This window comes from Hyperoodon ampullatus, assembly GCF_949752795.1.
Source record: "Hyperoodon ampullatus genome assembly, chromosome: 20".
In the NCBI taxonomy this organism is placed as follows: Eukaryota; Metazoa; Chordata; class Mammalia; order Artiodactyla; family Ziphiidae; genus Hyperoodon; species Hyperoodon ampullatus.
The window spans coordinates 31412330-31429327 of NC_136933.1; the positions used below are offsets into that span (position 1 = coordinate 31412330).

The 16998-nt window shown below is 36.2% G+C and overlaps 1 protein-coding gene across 1 annotated transcript in view; it reads right to left on the reverse strand.

Moving 5' to 3' along the window:
- VEGFC (vascular endothelial growth factor C) overlaps window positions 1-16998 on the reverse strand; it is a gene marked incomplete at both ends in the record, with an annotated part of 78314 nt that overhangs the window by 13032 nt on the left and 48284 nt on the right. Inside the window, 2 exons of the mRNA XM_079726540.1 lie at window positions 6295-6446; window positions 16013-16203. Of these exons, the coding sequence (XP_079582666.1) occupies window positions 6295-6446; window positions 16013-16203 (343 nt within the window). The remainder of the gene's footprint in view (window positions 1-6294; window positions 6447-16012; window positions 16204-16998) is intronic.

A 16998-nucleotide genomic window follows, 5' to 3' on the forward strand; every position in this document is an offset into this window, starting at 1 on the left:
TCTCTCCATCCCCACTTCCGCTGCCTTGGTACCCACTCTTATTATTTCTCTCTTGGATTATTTCAGAAGTTTCCTCTCCACTTTTTCCAACTCCTGTTTTGCTTCTCTGATTCACGTACTACATTGCCACCAGGCTGTTCTTTCTATCATATAAAATGTAAATATCACGTCCCTACATGTGTCTTTTAGTGGTTCCTGAGCGACTGGAAGGGAAAGAGAGAAGTCCATCCTTGGAATGGCGTTTGCACTTCTGCTGACCTCTCTGGACTTTTGTAGATCCTCTCCATCACACACTCTGCTGCAGTCATGCATCCACCGTGACGTCCTCTCCTACACCAATTCCAGTCCTAAGGTTACAGGTCTGACTCACTTACGGGATTTCTTCTGGAATAGCAATCCTATCTATCTATCTCTATAGCCTAGCACAACAGTAGTACCTAGAGGGCACATAGTAACTGTTTGCTGAATGGCTGAATGAAGCAGAGTATAGTGTATTGTACACTTATTATATTAGATATATTTGTGTAGATCTGTACTCTGGTACATAAGTTGCTTTAGTTAAGAAATTACATAATCCATTTATAAAAATCCTACGTTTCCTAGCACAGTGCTATGCACATAGAAGACTCAACATAAATACTCATGAATGAATAAACACCAAGTAGAAAAATCTTGGGCATCACTTCTTAATCATAAATGGCTCCCTCCATAAGAAGAGAGTCTCCATCATTAAGGGGGCCATAGAAATTCATGGAATTTAATCTGAAGGAAAATGTAAGAGGAAACAATTGGAAAAAAGAGAATAATCTATGAGAACATCAATATGAATATGATAACTAACCATTTCTGTTAGCGATACTCTCCTCTACCTCTGAATTTATGATATTTTTTGGTGCTGCTGCTATTGAGACTTGAATTTTGTTTTGAAAATACTAGAAATGCTATATGCTATTGGGGGAAAGCATAGGGTTAAGAAAAAGGAACACTGACTTTTTATCTCCTTCTGACACTTTTTTTTTTTTTAGTTTTTAGCTTTGTATATGCTCATTACATTTCTAAGGCTCAATTTTCTCATTTATAAAATGTTAGTAAAAATAGCAGCCAATGTTTATTGAATGCTTACTGTGTGTCAGGCACTGGGCTAATATTTAACATGAATACTGATAATAAACATCATTACACCCTTATGAGTTAGATGTTATCATCACCATCATCATTGTTATTCTATTATGGTATTATAATCTTAGATTAATATGTAATATAGTCTCACGTTATTGAATAGATTGTGGGGACTAGGTTATAAACCTCACACTGTATTATGTTATATGTAACATTTTATTTTTTTGTTTTAAAGATGAAAAAGTGTCACAAAAAGTTTATAGAACTTAGCAAAACTCAAAAGGGCTAGTGAGCAGAGGATGAATTTTCAAACCAAGAAGCCACCTACAGCGAGCAGACTCTGTGCTCTGTGGCATCTGTCATGAAGGCCACCACCTGGCAGCACTAGTTATGAGCATGAGACCACAGGCGGCTTGGTGCACAGTCATAGTTAGGAAAATAAATAATAACAAGAATAATATCAACATAACACACGTTGTCCCTTGACAACGAATGCTCAGAGGTTAGGGGCAACCAAGCTCATCTTGGCCTCTCGCACAGTACCTAGAAACATTCTTTGTCCTTTTTAGAGACTCAAGAATTATTTTATGAATGACTCATTTTGTGAATGATTCTTTCAATCACTTAGTTATATCTGTTCTTAAATAACGTAAAACAAATGATATGCTACTTATTTAACCTCATAATAATGTAAACATAACACCAAGCGTCTGGAAAAGACATGACTTGTCTTCCTCCTGGCAGCAATGGTGGGTGAGAGCAGGGGTGGAGCAGAAATGGGGCATTGCTGCATCTGAGCGGGATTTCATCTCCATAGAAAGGAGTGCTGGGAAGCCCTCCCGCCTGAAGGAATCATTATAATCTTGACTTAAAGTGTCACCATAAAGATTTTAAGACATCTACCATTTTGAACCTTAACTAATTTCAAAATTATAGTTAATGAAAGGGGTCTTTTTCTCTTGGCATTTCAAAAATCAATTTTACTGAGGAATAATTTGCATATAAGAAAATGTTCCTATTTTTTAAATTTGTTTTGTAAAAAATATTTATTTATTTAGGCTGGTCTGGGTCTTAGTTGCGGCATGCAGATTTCTTAATTGCAGCATGCGGGATCTAGTTCCCTGACCAGGGATCGAACCCAGGACCCCTGCATTGGGAGTGCAGAGTCTTACCCACTGGACTACCAGGGAAGTCCCAAAATGCTCCTATTTTAAATTCACTGCCTTTTTACAAATTTGTGCACCTGTGTAACGCTCACCACCATCAAAATACAGAACATTTCCATCACCCACAAAAAGTTCCCTTTGCTCAATCCCAGTCAATCCCCACCCCCTGCATCTTTAGGCAACTATTGATTGCTTTCTCTGAGTCTAGATTATCTTTGTCTTTTCTAGGGTTTCATGTAAATTGAATCATACAGTATGCATTCTTTTTAGTCCAGCTTCTTTCACTCAGCTTAACATTTTTGAGATTCATGTTGTTGTGTGTATTAACAGTTCATTCTTTTTAGACTGCTCAGTAATATTCCACTATATGGATATACTGCAATTTTTTCATTCATCTTTGATGGATGTTGATTTGTTCCCAGTTACAGGCTAAACAGCTTATATGAACGTTTGTCTACAAGTTATGGTGTGGAAATATGTTTATATTTCTCTTGGATAAATACCTAGGTGGGAAGTTATTGATCATATTGTGTGTATTTAAGCTCAAATAATGTTTGAGCTTAAATGTTAAACAAAACATTAGTATGTCATATGCTGAGAAGAAAAATTGCTGATACCCTCTAAATGAATATCTAGTAGCTATATAGGTTAAACATTGTTTTCTCATATGAAGCCGAAGTTAAAGTTAATTTGTCTTAAAATTTTTTTTTAATTATTTTTTAAAATTATTTTATTTTTGCTGGAACATGACTATTTTGAATGTTTTAAAAATTATTATATTTGTATTGTTAGTTTATATCAATTGCTAATTTCCATATGTAATTTGACATATTACCATTTTTATAAGTAAATAAATTACTTTAAAAGTTTCTCAGCAAATAGTTGTTATGTTCAATATTGATAGCTTTTACATTTTTATTTAACTTTTCACTATAACATTTTTATTTTGTCCTTTTTAATCCTACACTGAATAAAAAAGTAAGCTTTCTACTTCCTTTTAAATGTATGAAGCCCAGATACACTTAAGGTATATAAAGAGATATAAATGTGTCTGTGGTATTCAGATTTCACGGGGGAGGTGATTAGGAAAAAATGTCTATAAAAGGATCCTTAGGGGCTGATAATGAAAAAAAAAAGGTTGAATAGCACTACTCTAAAGGAAATATTTTAAAATAATACTTTGTTTTATTTTTATAGCTAATGGGTATATAACTACATGTAAAGTTATATATAGTTATCTGCTTTAAAATTATATATATATTATAAATATCACACACATACATAGATGGATATTACATATACACAAAGTTATGTGCCCACTAGCTTGGAATATAAAATACTTTTCTTATTGAACATAGTGAAACACACTGAAAAACACAAGAGACAAGGAAATGAATCCAACATGAATCTTAACGATAGTAATAAATCTGCCCTTTAATGACTATCTCTTAGATGCTGGACACTACAGTCAGCACTGCAGAAGCATTCAGTATTTCCTTCAATCCTCTTTACATCTTTACATCTTACAAATAGGCAAACTGAGGTTCAGAGACATGAAATACCCGATGTTAAAACGCTAATTAATGGCAGACCTAACTCAGCTCTGCTTACTAAGACCCAAGCTCTCTTTGCTCAAACATTTGTCTCTTCTTGACCTCCAAGAGCATACAGTATAGTAGTTAGAAGAATAAGTAATGATGAAAGTATGAGTAAAATACACAAATGCTATGAGATATATACAGATAAATAAGTTACTTTATTTAAGAAGCATTTGTTGATGAGTGTAGTATACTTGTTTAGCTCCCAAGTTTGGAGCGTGATTACCAGCTTCATCTGTAAAATAAGGCTAACTACCACCAACTTCACAGATGCTTTTGTCAGTGTTAAATGAGACAATGTGTGTTAGGGCCTGAAAGTAGTTAACAGCTCAATTATTTTTAAGTGTTATTAGCTGGACATTACAGAAGACATAAGCCTACCTGAAATACTCTCATGAGCTAGGTTCACATGCAACAGTTACAGACCCCTAAAAAACCCATGCAAGGATGAAGTAAGTATAGTAATTGCTATGTGAATTCACGAAGCAAAGGTGACTGTGGTATTTGGACACGACAAAGCCAGCAGAAAGACCTTTACCTGAACTCTGAGAAATGGATAAGGCTTTGGAAAGGCAGAAAAGAAAGTAAATTTATTTTAAGCCAGGTCAGAATAGAAACAGTTACAGAGCAGGAAATAAGCATGGTATTTAGGGAACAGACTTTGCGAAACACAGACTTGGTGAAGAATGAGAAGCAAAACAAGAAAGGAAGGCTGACACCAGAAGACAGAGGTGGAAAATAGGTGCCCAATTCTTTGAGAAGTTGAAAGTCACTGACAGTTTCTGGTCAGATGAATGAAACGATGCCTTTTAAAGCTTACTTGTGACATTATACAGGAGTTGGAGAGACATTTGACACAACAAAGCTAGTATTGAAACTAAATCATTAAATCAGAAATCCATGCAGAATGAAGTGGATCAGGGTGACAGTGATGGAAATGAAATAATAAGTTTACGTTGGAGCAGATATCTCCCCTCTCCCCCAAAATAATTAATAGCTTTTGGGTGTGATATAAGGGAAAGAAGGAATTAATGACAACTGCGTGATTTCAAGGCCTCAAAGAATATGAAAGGCCATTACTGTGAATAATGTAGAGGTAAATAAACGGACTTAATAAATCTTTGGCTTTGTACCTATTACGTCTAATATAATAATAAACACAGCTATATAAAAGGGACTTAATAAAATATTATAAGTCATCAATATGGTCAGATCTTGAGCTGTAATTCTGGAAACCATCAATACAGAGATAACAACTGAAATGCTTAGAATGGATGAGTTGCCAAGGGACACAGGTGACTAGAACTCCCAGGGCTGCGTAAATGAAACCGCACCTACTACTTCAGGGGGCCGTTGTCTCCACTTGCATCAGTATGAATTTATTCACAGATGCCTGTAAGATTTTTTCTTTCTGTCAGTCCAATTAGGCTATCCTTGAGTTTTTCCTACGGTGTCCCTGGAAAGGTAACGCCTCCTACCTGTCACACTAAGTATAGCAGCACAAAGAGATCCAACGGGGAAAACTGATATTAGCCCATCACTTTTATTGTCAAGTCCACTAAAATGAAAGGTTTCTAAAAAGGTTTTTGGTAAATGTATATGTTTACCCATCAATTTATTTATACTTTTGTTACAAATGTTGGAATTATCTAGGGTTTATTTACACGCCCATTCCATATTCCCTGGCTATACTGAAGAACAAAGAGCTGCATCCTAATCTGGGGACAAAAAGTTCCTAGATCTCAGATGGCAGTGCATAATTATTCATTATAAACTGTTCATAGAGTCAATACGTGAGGCTCTATCCGGGCCCTTTATAAGATCTAATGAATCATATGTTGCCATATACTGAACTAAAAAATAGGATGCGAAAAAAATTTGAGCAACAAATGTTACTTTGATTGTTAATTTGAAGTAATATTAAGAAAATTTATTTCAAGTATTAATCAAAATTTCAGTATTCAATCCTTGCTGAAATAAAAAATATGAATCGATATATATAGAAAAACTAATTGAGACTGAAGAGAGGCAACTGAATGCTAATAGATGGAAAATAATGTATTTATATTTACTTTTTGTTTTGGACCAAAAATCTTACGCTCAAATATTTTTAGTTTTAGCATCACCTATGAATTTGCACAGCTGATTTCATGAATGTTGAATGTTGGTGGCATGTGTGTCATTCCACAGAAATACTTCTTTTATATTGTAAGCTATTTTGTCTGTAACATGGGTTTTCTTGTCTCAGTTTAATTTTATGTTCACGGTGCACTTTTAAATTTGTCTTTTTATTTGATGCAGAAGTATATTATCGCAAATTTCACAAAAATTCTTTCAATCAACTGTGTTTACTTGGAAATGATTTTATATTAGTATAGGATGAAGAAAAAATAGATTTAATTCATACTCACTGTGGTAGTGTTGCTGGCAGGGAACGTCTAATAATTGAATGGACTTGTCTGTAAACATCCAGCTTAGACATGCATCGGCAGGAAGTGTGATTGGCAAAACTGATTGTTACTGGTTTGGGGCCTTGAGAGAGAGGCACTGTAATTTCAAACAACTACAAAGAAGGGACAAAAGAAGAAAAATTATATAGATGCTATAAAGCATTTTTATGGTACATGTTGGAGTCCAAAAAGAGTGAGATTAACTCTTCATGATTAGGTAGTGCTGCATAATGTATGCAGGATGCTAAAGTTTTTTATGATTACAATATAAAAACTGTTTTGTGTCTAATAAGTATCCTTTATCAGAATAGTAAACAGTCCATATGCTTAACTCATGTTACTATTATAAAGCATATTAGAATTTTGATAACCAACTAATGACTACAGAGCAGAGATGTGACAGACCAACATGTTCAAGGAAAAAAGGATTGTTTCAGAGTCCTAGATTATTCCAGGGGTTTAAAAAAATGGCACTGATATAAATATCTTTGTGATGTAAGAGCAAAGCTATTGGTCACACAACCTAGAAATGTTTGGTTAAGTCCTATTTTACATAAATTGAATACACAGACATAAAATACATAGATGTAAAACTGACTTTCATTCCAAATTAAACTTCAGCCTCAAAGTAGTTTTACATTTATCTGAGATATCTTATGAATTTATTATGTTTAAAAGAAAAATAAATACATTTATTAGTAAAGGATCATTTCTGCTATTTTGATGAAGGCATTATGAAAATCTAAGTGTAAAATAGGGTAGGACATTATACATGATGGTGGATTAGAGTCTTAACATTTCGTTTAAAACCTCATTCTGAATGCCTTATTAGTGGAGAACTTCAGCTCTTCCTCTTCCTTCCACAAAAACAATGTTTTAAGTTGAATATACAAATAAATTAGTGATTAAGTAAAACTAAGAGGATTTAAATTCCAAAGATCCTTAAAATCTAACTTATGATCAGTAATAATGGTGAAAGTGAAATCCTGACCATTACTGCTTGATAAGATCAGTTCATAGTAATTTACTTGTAGTTAAACCATGTGTTGTCTGGTACCTTTACAGACATTTGTGTAGTGCTAAAAAAGATACCACACCCCGAGCCTTGCGATTCCACCCTTTGCTGTAATTTCATGCCAACAGTGGAAGATCATCGCAGGTATTTAGGGAACAGAATTAGTTGCCCTTTCTGTCCATGCCTAAGGGAGATTCATTGAAATGAATTTTGAAGAATGAAATATAGAAATATCTAAATTATAAATGCACATTTTCTTCACTTGAAATGTATTTCTTATATATTCACGTAAAACTGCAGCTACTTTCTTAGCGTAAGTGCCTTAGGAGGAATGGGCACAAGACTCACATCCAGACAGGGTGCCTTTATTAGCAACCCCACTTATAAGTTATGTGAACTTGGAAAGGTCATTTAACTTCTCGAAGCTGTATATTTCTTTAACAACCAGTAAATTCAGGGTGACATTTGACCCATTAATTCATGGCACTGTTTTAAAAATTATGTAAGCTAACGTATATGATTGTGATATGTATTTTGATTGCTGTGTAGACGTGAGTTATTAATATTTGCATATATTCTCAAGATTCTAGATGTTTTCCAGAATACTTTCTATGTTGATAATCTCAACATATGGCCTCAATGTATCCCAGTATTATTATTTTGACCAGTTTCTTCTCTAAAAAGACATTTGTTTATGCAGTTTGGATGAAAGCCTTTTATTAGGTAAAAATGTCACACTGGCAGAAATCTTTTGCACGATGTATAACTATTTTAAGAGAGAGAATTCTGTACTATCTATATACACTACAGTTTTTCTACTTCTTATGACATCTCTCGACCCTACATTAAGAACCAGCATTCTAGAAGAAATATAAAGTGGTTTAGAATTGCTTATTTAATTTTCATATTTATATATTTATAAATTACTTAATTAAACTCTGTCATAGTGGAAATGATAGAAAGATGTACAGGTCAGCTCAGAAAAACCTAAGAATTTATGTTTAACTGGCAATTAGACATATGTACTTAGAGCTTAGGAGAGCCCCTTAAAGGCCAGTGGTATTAAAGTTGGAACTAAATTCTTGGGCATTGATGAGAATACTTGGTGAGATCATTCTGAATGAAGACAGAACACACCTAATAATAGAAACCTGGGCAACAGGAACATATAAGGGGTGAAAAAAGGCACATGAACCAGTAAATATGTTTGGGAAGAAGTCTGATCCTACATGGAGAACCAGGAGGGGAACTGTTAAGCCAAGGGAAGCAAAAGAAAGAGAGGAGAGCTTTAAGAAGGTGGGTGTGGTCACAGGGTCAAAGGTCTTCAAGTGCGATAAGGACTGAGTGGCGATAACTGGGTACCAGAGCGCGTCTGAGGGCTGGAGCAGGTGGGAATGAAGAAACAAGAAGGGTGGCCTCATGTGATTGGAGAGAAAGGGATCAGATGGGTCAGGCCATGAGGGCATTTCTGCTTACAGAATGCGTGTAATAACCACTGCGAGATCTGGCATCGTCTCAAGTGACACAAGGCAGAACAGGGCCTGATAGCGAGGGATGAGGGACTATGAGATAACAGCTATTGTAGAAGAGTGAATGATGCTTCCCCACCCCCAGACCTCAGCCGCATCCTTCCTACTTTCAATGACTGCTGCCGTTCCGGGTTCCACCCTGGCATGATTTCCAAAGGGGAAAGAGACCACAGTGAGTGTTACCAGTGATCGTGGACAGATCTCGGCCATTCCTGGGTGGACAATGTCCACAATCAGGACCTGCTCCAAAGCACCAGGTGTGTATTCAGGAACTAGGGCTTTGAAGAATGTTCTAGTGAGACGGAGATCAGTAAAATGCACATTAAGAGGCATCTTCCTGGTAAAATAAGCCTGGTGCTATACTTCCAAAGGGTGGAAGGGATTTGTGTTGGTGAATACACTGACTAAAAGGATAAAGGGACAGGTAAAGAGGCACTGGAAAAACAAATCACTGTTCAGAGAACTGTTTTTTTCCTGTAAGTTGAAGATTTTTCATAGGCATTAAAACTGTGGTGCAGTTTGAGAGAAAAATTATTTCTAATTAAGCAAAATAAATATTTAATTATTGATGTCATAGAAATGTCTCTTGTTTGAGTCCAAGTAGGCAATTGGCCAGCTCAATTCAGTTAATTTGATCAAAAGGAAGAAACAGGCTGAAGATTAAAGTAAAAACCCTTTTCTTCTCTTTGAAACATACCTTCCACCTCCAAATTTTGACCTGAGATTTTCAGGCAGTTTCCTTAACTTTCTAATTGACTGTGTCAGTGTGGAAAACATTTAAGGGTCCAGAGAAAGATGCTTTTGACCAATATTAAAGGGAAAAAAATTTTTGATAATTGAGTTTTATTCATCTGTTGACTTCAGAAGAATTAGAAACATCTACTGAGATGTGCTGTATGTGTGGACAGTAAGACGCAATTGTGCCAGTGCCAGCTGCTGTCACACATTAAAGGAGCTGCTCTCATTCCCCACCTCCTTTCTGCACTAGCTTTAAATGTGAGTATTGATTGACTGTTTTTTTCATTTAAAATGATTAAATACAGTTTCTACTCCTTTTTAATAAGTATAATAAATTCCATTTTCTTTTTTACAGACCAATTTGTGAATTTTATATTGCTATATTTAATCCCTATGTTACTAAGAATGTCCATAGCCCTTTTTCCTAATTAGATAGTATGTGCTCAGAAAATGTAAACTTTTTTTGAGCTGAAAAATATTAATAATTAGAATCACATTATAAACTCACGTTTCCCTAAATAAATAAACTTTTCAAATAACTGGCAACTTCCCTTTTCTACTAGAGATATAAGAATAACCAAGATCTTAGTCTTAAAAAGAGATAGACATTAATTAGAGTCCTGCATCTGTGCTACTTCTGTGATCTGGAAAAATTATCTAACTTCTCTTAGCCGCTGTTTCATGATTTATGAAATAGGGGTAATAATGGTGGTGATTTCATGGCAGTGTTGTTGAGATGATTCTTTTTCCTCTTCTTTAAAACTGAGTTGAGTCTTCATTAGAGGAATTACAATTTTTTAACTTATTTAAAATCTTTCTTTGTTCAGTTTTCAATAACTATTTATTGAGAACCTATAAGTCATCAGTCTTCTCAAGCCAACAGTCATCTCAAGAAAACAGTCATCAATCAATGACTCTTGTCCCTAGTTTTAGTTAAGCAAAACTAACAATGAGAGCAAATTAGGAAAAAAAAATCTCTGTGTTTGTATGATGATACTAGGTTAGAATTTTAAACACAGCAAATAGTTTACCACAAATGCTGTTGGTAAGCAAGAACCTGCAGTTTAACCCCCTTATGAAATCTGTGCTTGTCATTTATATAAAGACCGAAACCAACACAGTGACTATAATTTTCTCTCAAAAGAGTTAAGGCCTATCCAAACACATCAGTCTTTGAAACAATAAATAGATTCTTTATATTTTAATGCAGTAAAAAATCCTTATACTCTTGTCAGATTGCTTTGTTCTTTAATGTGTGCACAATAGTACTTTCTATTTTAAATTTAAACTCATAGAGTGCAAAATTTATGTACTATGTTCAGCTTTAGCTAATAATTCTATGTATATACGAGCACCTAGTAAATACTAATGGATATATTTAGTATCATCATCCATCATTAATGGATGATGATAATTATAACTTGATATTTTGAACATGATGATTTTCCTAAAATAGTTTTATACCATAAAGTGAATTGTTCTTGAACAATAGATGGTATTAGCTTGTATATAATTAAGCATCTAAATAATAATAAAATTCACTATGGAGACTGATGCTATACTATCAGCATATGCCTATTAAAAGAGTTGTTGGTTTTGGAGAAGATCAAAAGAATTTACATAAAGATGGCATTTAAACAAAGATGGAAATTGAAAAAAAATTTTGATTGTGTATTCAGTAAAAACTGTGATAAACAAGAGGAAATGACAAACATTTCCAACAGACAGGTCCCCATTTGCTATCTACTGGAATTCTTTAATAAGAATATTTAACAGTCCATTCCCACCAACAAGAATGAACTTCAAATAAAGCCACATTTTGAAACAATAGGTTGTTTACACCAGCATAGCAACAGTTGTAAAGCAACAATTCCTATTTCTACTTCTCTTGCAGGCTATGCAAGAAAAAGGTGTAGAACTTCCTTTTTGAGAAGATCCTGGATTACAGTTTAGTACCAAATTCTAGAGAATGTTTGAGTGGATAAAAATATGACACAAAAAGTGCCTTCCTTTACAACATCTTTTTACCTCAAAATATGACCAGTTTCTCTCCAGAGAATAATATTTCACTACCATATGTAATTTAAATATTCCAACCCTGAGTCCGTTAATTAAGTGTAGACACATCTGTAGCCCCTGGCGAGCATGGCTAATAACTGCAAAGTCAGACAGAAAAACTGCACAATATTTAAAGAAATAATCCCTAAACATGGGAAAAGATGAAAATTGAGGGTTTATTTTAACCTTTCAACTGAGTATATGAACCACATGGCCAGCTATCAAGGGTCTATGGAACTTAAATTGGGTCTGGGAAGACAGCAGGTCCTAACAGATTTACATCTGGTATTGAATTCATTTTACATGTTTTTATAAATAAGATGTACATACAGTGCTACAATTAAAATAAAAACCCCAATTCAGGAGTTTCAGAAAAATTGAATAAAACTTGTGGACAGGATCAGTACATTTAGTTGGAAAAAAATGGTATGTTTAACAGATACATTAACTTCTGATAACGGGTATTGGTATTGAGTTCTTTTCCCACATCTGGATAAAACCTGATTTCCAACAACCGTGCTTGCCAAATATTACTTAGCTAAAGATTCAGAACAAATCGCATTCCACTTGTTAAATACATATGAATGTAATAAAGTAATCCCTCAGACTGCTAGTGTTCTGTTTAATTAAGGGAAGAACTATCCCTGTCGGCAGTGCAAAATAATACTTCTGAGTTTCATCCCAGAGTTGCACATTTTACTTAGGTTTAAATGAATTTTGCAGTAAAAGACAATTTTAGGAAACACTTGAACTCCAATATAATCTGGCATGCTTTTGCTAGTCTATATGCTCATACTATTTCTTTATAAGATAACACAAACATAGAATGGCTATTTCTAAGACAGCAACACAGAATTTTAAATAATGTGGTTCATGTACATCAGAATGAGGAAAGGATGTTTAGGGCCCAGACTGAGCTGCTTCTTCAGCTGATACTAACGAACACACACAGTTTCTCCAGTTCTAACTCCAAGATGTCCAAGGAAAGCCCATAGATTTAGCAGTTATTTTTTCATTCCTATCTTCAGTGACACTATTCAACAAGAATACCAACATTTAAATAACTTTTTGTCCACATGTTTGGCTCAAAAGCAGATGACTTTCTTCTGCTCCTACTTTGGCCATCAAATAATTTATGTTCTGCAAAATCCACTTTCTACTTTTGGGTTATGTGTCTTAAACATACAATTTTTCATGAGAAAATACACTTAAAGCATATGTTTAGGAAAGAGGTCGAGAAGACATCCGATCAGTGTAACTTTTCAAAGTCACTTAGCTGTTAGTTGGGAAGGACTTCGGAGCAGTTGCTATGGATTAGCTCACTCTGGAATGCTCAGTGCATGTGGTTTTACTTTCCAACTCACGGCTGGCTTCCTCACACATGCTGATAACCTGTCCTTCATGGAACCCCATCAAATTTTTCTATGAAGTTTCTACTAAAAACTTGGGTTTTACATTACTTAAGGTACATTGTCCTTACAGTTTACGTGATTCTAACTGGTGACTTGTTGCCAAAAGATGTGTCTGGAATTCCTGTAACAAAACACTTTTTTTTTTCTCCTTCAGAAAGTATCGGTAAGAAACTTCCTTTTATGTTTGAAAGCAATCATCACATGCTCCCATTTATACTATATTGAAAATATAAAAAAACAGATAAACTCAGGAAAGAGTGTTACCTGAGTGCAAGCTTCTACAAGCTGCAAAATTAGTAAAAAGGTCAGAGACAAATGAAAACAGTGCCACCAGGAGTTTCACGTCTTGTTCTCCTTGGTTTGTAAACCTCCTTGATAAACACTACTTAGTAGGTGCTTCACCACATTTGCTTAATTGAATTTAAATTCAAATTATCCCTTTTACCTTAAAAAATAAATCTGCGTGGATTCTTTGGGTGGGAGAAGGGCATGATATTACAAAATCAAAGGGAGAAATGGGCGGGACATCAACGACTGAATATTGGCTTTCCCTGGGTATTAGCTTCCGATCTCTCTCTTGATACAAGAGTTCTCTCAGCAGTAACAACCACATAGAGGCTTCAAACCACATTCATCGATATGAGGCTTCCTCCCAAATCTACAGCTGAAGATCCAATCACTGCTGTAGAATTCTAGAATTCTATGCCCACTCTTCCTCTGGTATCTCCACCTAAATATCACTCAGATGCTTCAAAACCAGCCTATTCAGAACTCTGCCTTTGACTCCAAATCTGCTCCCTTTGATTTAAGTATTTATTTAGTGCCCAGTGTTCACTACGTGCCAGCTACCGCGCTATTAGGCCCCATGGTAATAACCAAACACAGCCTTTGCTTTCATGGGGTTTAGAGCCTGGGGAGTAAAATAATCTGACAGACAAATAAGGTAATGATGCTATATTGTACAGGTAATAAAGGGTGCTATCGGAGCACAGGACAGGATGCTGTGAAGACGACATTTATGTCTAGGCCTAAGGATGTGTAGAAATCAGCTCGATAAGTGGGGACATGGTGGTGATGTGTAAGGAGGTTTCAAACCCAGGATGCAGTACCGGAATGACTTGGAGGTAAGAGATTTTGACATAATTTAAAGAGTAAAGGAATTTGGGTATTTGTGGAAAGCGGTTTTTAAGGGAAAGAGCAGAGACAATTGTAGCTGAAGATTTAAGTAGCAGCCAGATCATGGAGGGCCCAGGAAACCCTGTTAAAGGATTTAACCTAAAGAAGACCCTAAAGAGGAGCGCCATTCAAAATATTTCACAACTTAGAAGGTTGCTATCAACCGATCCGAAGAGATGCGAGCCTGAGCAATCCAATCAGAAAAGACCAGCTTATCAATACCCTTGCTGTATGCTGGCTCAGTCTCAATAGGCAGTGTTACAGGAGGGTTTTGAGCAGCATCTGATTTCTCATTTAGAAAAGAAAAAACTCACTGCTTATAATGTGGCAAAGGGATTGGAGGGAAGTAGGAAGGAGGTATGACATCAGTTAGTGGGCTGGTCCACGTGTCATGCCCCAGGTGATTGACGGATGCAGCCCAGATCAGAGTGGAGTCAGCAGAATGAAGACACAGATGGGTTCTAGAGACGTTTGGAAGGTAGAGTTAACAGGAATTATTGACTGGGCTTCTGGTGAAAGCAAGAATAATCAGATTGACCAACTAAAAGAACGGCATCATTTACTAAGACAGAGAACGCTGGAGAAAGAAAAAGATTCATTGACTTTTTTGTTTATTTGTGAGGGTGGGTGGAGGTGGGAGACAGGCCGTAGATCCAGCGTGACACAGGCTGACTCTGACCTGTCTGGGGGAAGCCGAATCACGAGGCTGAGTTGGTTGTGCGGAAACCACGAGAGAGGTCTGAGCTGGAGATAAAGATTTGGGAGTAATCACAGGAAGGGCAGAAAGAGAAGGTGAGGAAAGAGGGTGTGTAGAGTCAGAGGAGGGTGTCCGGAGCGGAACTCGGAAGCCTAAGTACTTCCTTCCCGACTGACTTCAAACTTTTAACTCCAAAATTCTGCACATCTTTAAAAACTTGAAATGCTAAAATGAAAGCTACTCCATTGTTATACATTTTAAAGCCACTGCTATGCAGATCAGAATTTATAAGAATTGTGATTATCGCAAGTATCAAGTCTATCGAAAAAATCCAAACAAAATGTGAAAACATAAACCAACAAGAAACCAGACAGACTTCAAAAATGGCATGGGCAAATCCCGATTTTTTTTTTTCATAGGAGCAGATAATTGGGAGGAAGCAGGTAAACTGAATCATAGCAACATCATAAATGTATTGTAAAAGTAATCCTAAATTCTATGTAGCTTGGAGGTGAAAGATTAAATACAGCTCAAGCACCATAATAATAAACAATATTGTCTAGGACACATGTCATACTGCTGAACTGAATTATTTTAAAATATACACAATTAAAGGTATTCAAAAAAATTTTATTTTAATTCCAAAATCCCTCATGTTTATTTTCTCTAACTTTGAAAAAGGTAGTGTTTTCTTTTCAAGAGACTCAGAAGGCCACCATGCCTTTGATAGAGTTTGGCTTGAATATAAAAACAGCATCATTTTTTAAAATCTTAGTATCTTTTAAAAATGAATATTACTTTCTGCAGAATATGCTACTAGCATAAGCATTTCTATTTGACCTTTAAAACGTGGCTTGGATGCCACTCTGTAAAGAGAGTTCATGAAGCATCCATTACTCTTTCGGTGATGGTCTACCATGGAAAGCACCAACTACTGGGACGTTAACTTCGTTCCCCAGAGACAAGACAAGCAAGTGTGAGCGGGACTAAGGCCCTCTGAAGGCCGCAGGGATGAAGGCCCCCGGGTGCAGGGCTCGCGCAGAGCCCGGCCTACCGCCTTGCTGAGGTAGCTGGTGCTGGTGTTCGTGCACCGCTGGCCCTCGCTGTTGCAGCAGCCGCCGCATCTGTAGACGGACACGCACGGAGGCTTGAAGAAGGTGTTTGTCGCTGCTCCGAACTCCTTCCCCACATCCACGCACACCTCCCGCGGCACGCACTGGGTCTTCCTCCACTCAGTGTCGATACCTGTCGGGTCACAGGGAAGGCCGTGAGTCGCACAGAAGCCACCAAGGCGGAGACGCCCACAGCAGTTGGAAGCCACTCACATTTGATTTCAGAGTGAAGAGTTAAGTACAATGCATAACTTTAGAGGCATAACTTTAGAGGAATCGTTGATGGGATCCTACATCACCCCGTGAATTGGAATAGAATATAATCTTTAACAGAGCAGCTAAAGGTATTCTCTAAAAGAAAAAACACCTAACATCTAGACGCTTTCTCAAAATGACAATAGAATATTGATTCTACGGCCCTTATGTTTGGTTTTCTTAAGAAAATGAACATTTAATATACAGATGTTTATAAAACCCGCAGAGAGAGACTCGTGCTCATTTGCTATCATACGTAGCTTTTTTGACGTCTCAGAGCAAACATAAACGTGTTTTCTTTTTTAAACTGAGATGTAAATGAGATGGCGGCTTTGGTTTTGGATTCAGTTCAAAACTCATTTTCAGGCAGGTGATCTGGCAACCTCGGTAGTGTCCTGGTGATAGGTACTTGAAGTGAGAGGGTATTTTCCAGCAACAGGGACGTGCATCCTGAACTTAAGCTTTTTCAGGAAAGTCAAAATCTCCTAGTCCTTTCATGCTCCCTCTTGGAATTCTGTTCCCAGTGAGTCAGTGCTTTACCTATAACGCTGCTGACGCTTTAAAGACTGCATTAAAAATGACGTACTTCTTAAATGTTCTAGTTTATTTTCCCCCTATTTCCCCTAACATAAAGTTTCTGGGAAAAAAAGATATAAACTACTGGTTATTAAAC